Raw genomic sequence first — 5,591 nt, 5'->3', positions numbered from 1 at the left:
GGAGGAGCAGCGGATGTGGCTGCAGATAGTCTTCACGCTCCGTCTCCCAGTCTGTCTCTTTCTCTTTCTGCATCCATCGCTCCTCTCTCTCTCTCTCCCTCTGTCTCTCTCTCTCTCTCTCTCTCTCTCTCACTCTCTCTCTCTCCCTCTCTCTCTCTCTCTCTCACTCTCTCTCTCTCCCTCTGTCTCTCTCTCTCTCTCTCTTTCTCTCTCTCTCTCTCTCTCTCTCTCTCTCTCTCGACCTGAGTGGACGTGCGTGTGTGAGCTCCTTGAGTGAGTGTGAGTGAGCAAGTGCTACTTCTAACTTTTCTCCCTTTGTGTGTTGTTTATATGTGTTTAATCATTTTAATTATTTTGGTGGCACTTTAGTTTTACAACTACTGGGGTTTTGGTTTAGCTGGGTGTTTGTAAATATCACTTATTGTTTCCCCGTGGAGTCTGCGACCGGCTTGTTGCTGGGAGTATGGCGGCCGCGGGAAGCATGGATTTTGACAAACTAACGCGCCTACATGGTATCAAAGTTGAATGCTCCGCAAGTGTGGAGAATGTTAGTTTGGAGGTTGGAAATTTAATTGGGCACGGTAACGTGAAGTCGGCTTCACGGATTAATAATGCGGTGGTGTTGTTTCTCAACACAATTGAGAACGCTAATGAGGTAATTGTGAGGGGTATAGTACTCAATGATTCCTACATGCCAGTCCTCCCACTCAGTACCCCCGCCAAGAAAGTTATAGTTTCAAATGTACCCCCGTTCATCAAAGATGAGCTAATTGTTAAACAGTTGCAACGTTATGGCAAGCTGGTTTCATCTGTTCGAAAAATCCCTCTGGGATGTAAATCGCCCCTACTTCGACATCTAGTGTCTTTTAGAAGGCAAGCATACATGGTCCTAAATAGTGGCATGGAGGAGATTGAGCTTGTGTTCAAATTAAGGGTGGACGGGTTTGATTATGTGGTGTATGCAACGTCAGACACTGCGTTAAAATGTTTCAGTTGCGGTGGAATAGGACACATCGGGCGTTTTTGTCCCGGTAAAAAGGGCAACACAAAGGAGGACACTCCAGCCAAAACCAATGTGGCTGAGTCCCCCATAGTTGTTCCAACAGACACTGAGGTAGAACCCTCGGAGGATGGGACCGAGGGAAGCGGACTTGAGGGGGGTCTTCAGTCCGTAGTGGATCTGATTGTGCTTTGCCCCGAAGCCGTGGTCGGTGCTTCGGTGCTGATTGAGCCAGCCGTGGCAGAGGTAGCTGCGGCTGGACCAGGTGAAAATGCTAATGAGAAGGGACATTCAGTAAAGACACTGACAGTGCCTCAACCGTCAGTGAATGTGGCTCAGGCTGAGGCTATTGACATAGACCCAGTCTTTAAAGTACCGGCGAAGAGAAAGATAGACCCGGTGGAGGTAACCGGGTCTAAAGTGAAAAAAGACACACACACGAGTGGTAATCTGGATAGCGATTGCGAATCCATTGACTCAAACTGGTCCGAGTGTTCGCAGGGAGAGGCACAGCTCTCCAGCGAAGAAACGAAATATACTGCAGAGGCAATTAACAGTTTCCTACGCGACACGAAAGGGTTGCGGAAAGTGGAGGTGGAACTGTATTTTCCTGATTGCTCGCAGTTTGTTAACGATGTTGTCTGTTTCATGAGGGAGGGTGCATTTGAGGATAACGATGTTTTTCGTCTCCGGAAAATATTGAGCAAATTGAGGAAAAAGTTGCGTAATAAAACAACTAAGCATACTTAGTTTATATGTATGTGTAAGGAAGGGTTTTGTATGACTTGTAATATTGTTTGCTCCTGTGTTGGAAAAACTGAGCCTGGTTTCAATTGTGTGTTGTATTTTGTTTCTGCAAAACAATGGCAAATATTTCTGTGAAAAAACTGTGTGCTCATTTGATGATGATTTTCATTTCCGTTTGTTTTGAATAAGGTGTAAAATACTGTTGGCGTTACTGTTTACAAATAAAAGTTTTTTATAAAATCAAAAAAAAAAATCTCTTTCTCTCTCTCTCTCTCTCTCTCTCTCTCTCTCTCTTTCTCTCTTTCTCTCTCTCTCTCTCTCTCTCTCTCTCTCTCTCTCTCTCTCTCTCTCTCTTTCTCTCTTTCTCTCTCTCTCTCTCTCTCTCTCTCTCTCTCTCTCTCTCTCTCTCTCTCTCCCTGGAATGAAATTGAATGCGCTTGGGGGTGGAGGGGTGTATGAGAATGTCATGTCTGTGTAATTGTGTGTGTGTGAGTGTGTGTGTGTGTGTGCATGTGTGTGTTTGTGTGTGTTTGTGTACACATGAGTCTTTGTGTGTGTGTGTGACAGAGAGAGTGTTTGTGTACACATGAGTCTTTGTGTGTGTGTGTGACAGAGAGAGTGTTTGTGTACACATGAGTGTTTGTGTGCGTGTGTGACAGAGAGAGTGTTTGTGTACACATGAGTCTTTGTGTGTGTGTGTGACAGAGAGAGTGTTTGTGTACACATGAGTGTTTGTGTGTGTGTGTGACAGAGGGAGTGTTTGTGTACACATGAGTGTTTGTGTGTGTGTGTGTTTATAGTATACTCCTCATTGGGTGTGTACAGTTGCGTGTCCTGAGAGTGAAAGAGTAAACATGTATGTGTATGTGATGTGACTGCAAAATAACCCTCACTCATCTCAAGTAAATATGTTTTTTTTCTCTGTCTCCTTCTCTCTTTTTCCCCATCATCCTTATACCTTCCTCTCTCTCTCTCTCTCTCTCTCTCTCTCTCTCTCTCTCTCTCTGTCTCTGTCTTTCTTTGTATCGTATCCTCTTTTTTCAAACTCATCATGTCTCTCCCTCCTGGTGTCTCTTTCTCTCTGCGTTGTCCCAATTCCCACCTCTCTCTCTCTCTCTCTCCTTCTCTCTGTCTTCCAACATCTCTCCCTCTTTTCTCCTTCTCTCTCTTCCCACCTCTCTCTCTCTTCTCACCTCTCTCTCTCTCTTCCCACCTCTCTCTCTCTTCTCACCTCTCTCTCTCTCTTCCTACCTCTCTCTCTCTTCTCTCCATTCTCTCTGTCTTTCGCTCCTCTCTCTCTCCTTCCCCATCTTTCCACCATTACTCTCCATCTGTTTTCCCCTCTATGTCTTGCTGTCTATCTCTTCCCCCCTTGTCTCTCTATGCCTCCCCCCCCCCCCCCCACAAACACACACACACACACACACACACACACACACACACACACACACACACACACACTCGTAGCACCACCAGCTCCACGGCGAGCAGCTGCGACACGGACTTCTCGAAGGAGGACGAGCACCGTCTGAAGGACTACGTGCAGCAGCTGAAGAACGACCGCGCGGCGGTGCAGCTGACCATGCTGGCGCTGGAGAGCGTGCACGTGGACCCCCTCAGCAGCGAGCTGCGCCCGCGCACCGACACGCAGCGCCTCGACCTGGAGAACGCCGTGCTCATGCAGGAGCTCATGGCCATGAAGGTACTTACTGCACACACACACACACACACACACACACACACACACACACACACACACACACACAGACACACACACACACACCGAACATACACACACACACACACACACTCACACACACACACACACACACACACACTCACACACACACACAGACAAGAACATATAACAAACCTTCTCAGACATGCTCACACACATAAACGCCACTCAGGTAAGATTAATGCACATACCGACGCACAGGCACAGACAAACACACACACACACACATGCACACACACACAGACAAGTTCATGTAATACTGCAAACCTTCTCAGACACGCTCACACACATACACGCCACTAAGGTAAGACTAATGCACATACCGATGCACACACACACACAAACACACACACACACACACACACAGATGTGATGGCCTGGAGGATGCGTCATTTGTTCAAGGCCATGAAGATCAGGCAAGCATGGACAGGGTTGTCATGTCTCAGGAGCTCATGGTCATGAAAAGGGATATGGTGAAAATAAACACACACACACACACACACACACACATATATACACGTTGGCCTGGAGGAGATCAGAAACTTTCACACTCACCAATAATGCATGTCCTCACCAGAACATTCCTCCAGTGGTTCAAACATATTGATGTTAGTGCTGTCAATCGATGTTGTTTGTTGCATCTTGTTGTTCTTGTTGCATCTTTGAACACATACTCTCTCCTGTGAACTACAGATTTCCAATGAAACCAACAAGGTCAAAGCCATTCAAATAGGACAGTCAGCTTAAAAGGCATGTTTTTATTATACATGTAGCATAGAGTAAAGTGTGAAGGGAAGGAGAGAGACAGACTTTGTCTGGAGCTCGAGACTAGGCCCAGCCGGTCGATGGTTAGAACGTGGTGTGCAGCCATACATTGAATGCCCCCAGATGTTTTAATCATTAAATATACTATTTATATATTACAAAATAAAACCCAGGCAGCTGCATTAATTGCATACAAATTTTGAGATATAAAATATTTCAAATGAATCGCAAAGGTTTTGACAGTACTCATTTATGTATACACACAGAGAAAGGTATCCATTATCCATATACCCATATATAATATATACATACATTACACACACATAGTCATAAACACAAATTAACATAAAACAGCCACAACTCATTTTCTACTGGCACACATAACAAACAATTGAGTCTCCATATTCACTCACAGAAGATTAACAGAGCTTAATTTTTCCTCGAAAGTGCTTAAGAGTTCTGAAAGTCGCCTCGTCCTTGGCCAAAAGCGCGTGTGTGTGTGTGTGTGTGTGTGTGAGAGAGAGTCACTTCTTACCGTTATCAGCTGGGTGTCCTCTAAAGCTCTTCAGTGGGTGGAAAAGCTTTTCACGCCGCACCGTTATCAGAAGGTCACATGAGTTCACATGAGCCTCCATCCTCAGCTCAGCATCACTTCAACTCAAATCTAACCTACACACACATAGGCCTGACTGCATCATCACAACAAATACACAGCAGTAAACAGCCATTAACCAATCAACCAGATTAACACACACACAAAACAACACGACAACAACAACAACAACAAAAACTTGGGCGCAAAGAACATACATTCAAACAAACCTAAACTATACATAAACAAGCAGACGACTTTTCAAAACAAATAAGCACACTTTTGCTGAAGGAGAAAGGAGTCAGTACATTGTGCTCACTCACTCCCAGTGGAAACCTTCCAGAATGATCTACAGGGGCTCTCTAAGGCGTTCGGGTGTTGTCTGACAGGGCCCAGGGTGAGTTAGCATCGTAGCTCACATGTGGCTGTGTGGGTGACGAGAGGCTCAACACAGGCCCTCTTAGCTGTAGCCTTTGGCTCAGGTTCAGCACAAGGAGAGCTCAGGCGTAACCACAGCAACACACCCCCTGTTTGTGTGTGTGTGTGTGTGTGTGTGGGTGTGTGTGTGTGTGTGTGTGTGTGTGTGTGTGTGTGTGAGAGTCTGTGTGTTTGTGAGTGTGTGTGTGTGTGTGTGTGTGTGTGTGTGTGTGTGTGTGTGTGTGTGTGTGTGTGTGTTTGTGAGTGTGTGTGTGTGTGTGTTTTTGTGTGTGTGTGTCTGTTTGTGTGTGTGTGTGTGTGTGTGTTGGGGG

The 5,591-nt window shown here is 45.8% G+C and overlaps 1 protein-coding gene across 2 annotated transcripts in view; it reads left to right on the top strand.

Annotated features, from left to right (window-relative positions):
* Positions 1-5,591, top strand: part of mcc (MCC regulator of WNT signaling pathway) — a 108,594-nt gene that overhangs the window by 85,782 nt on the left and 17,221 nt on the right. For both annotated transcript variants that reach the window (XM_080847066.1, XM_080847065.1), the window contains one exon: positions 3,215-3,449. In XM_080847066.1, the coding sequence (XP_080703192.1) occupies positions 3,215-3,449 (235 nt within the window). The remainder of the gene's footprint in view (positions 1-3,214; positions 3,450-5,591) is intronic.

Source organism: Sprattus sprattus (genome assembly GCF_963457725.1).
Source record: "Sprattus sprattus genome assembly, chromosome: 11".
NCBI lineage: Eukaryota > Metazoa > Chordata > Actinopteri > Clupeiformes > Clupeidae > Sprattus > Sprattus sprattus.
The sequence above is the reverse complement of the archived record's forward strand: the minus strand, read 5'-3'. Positions and strand labels throughout refer to the sequence as shown.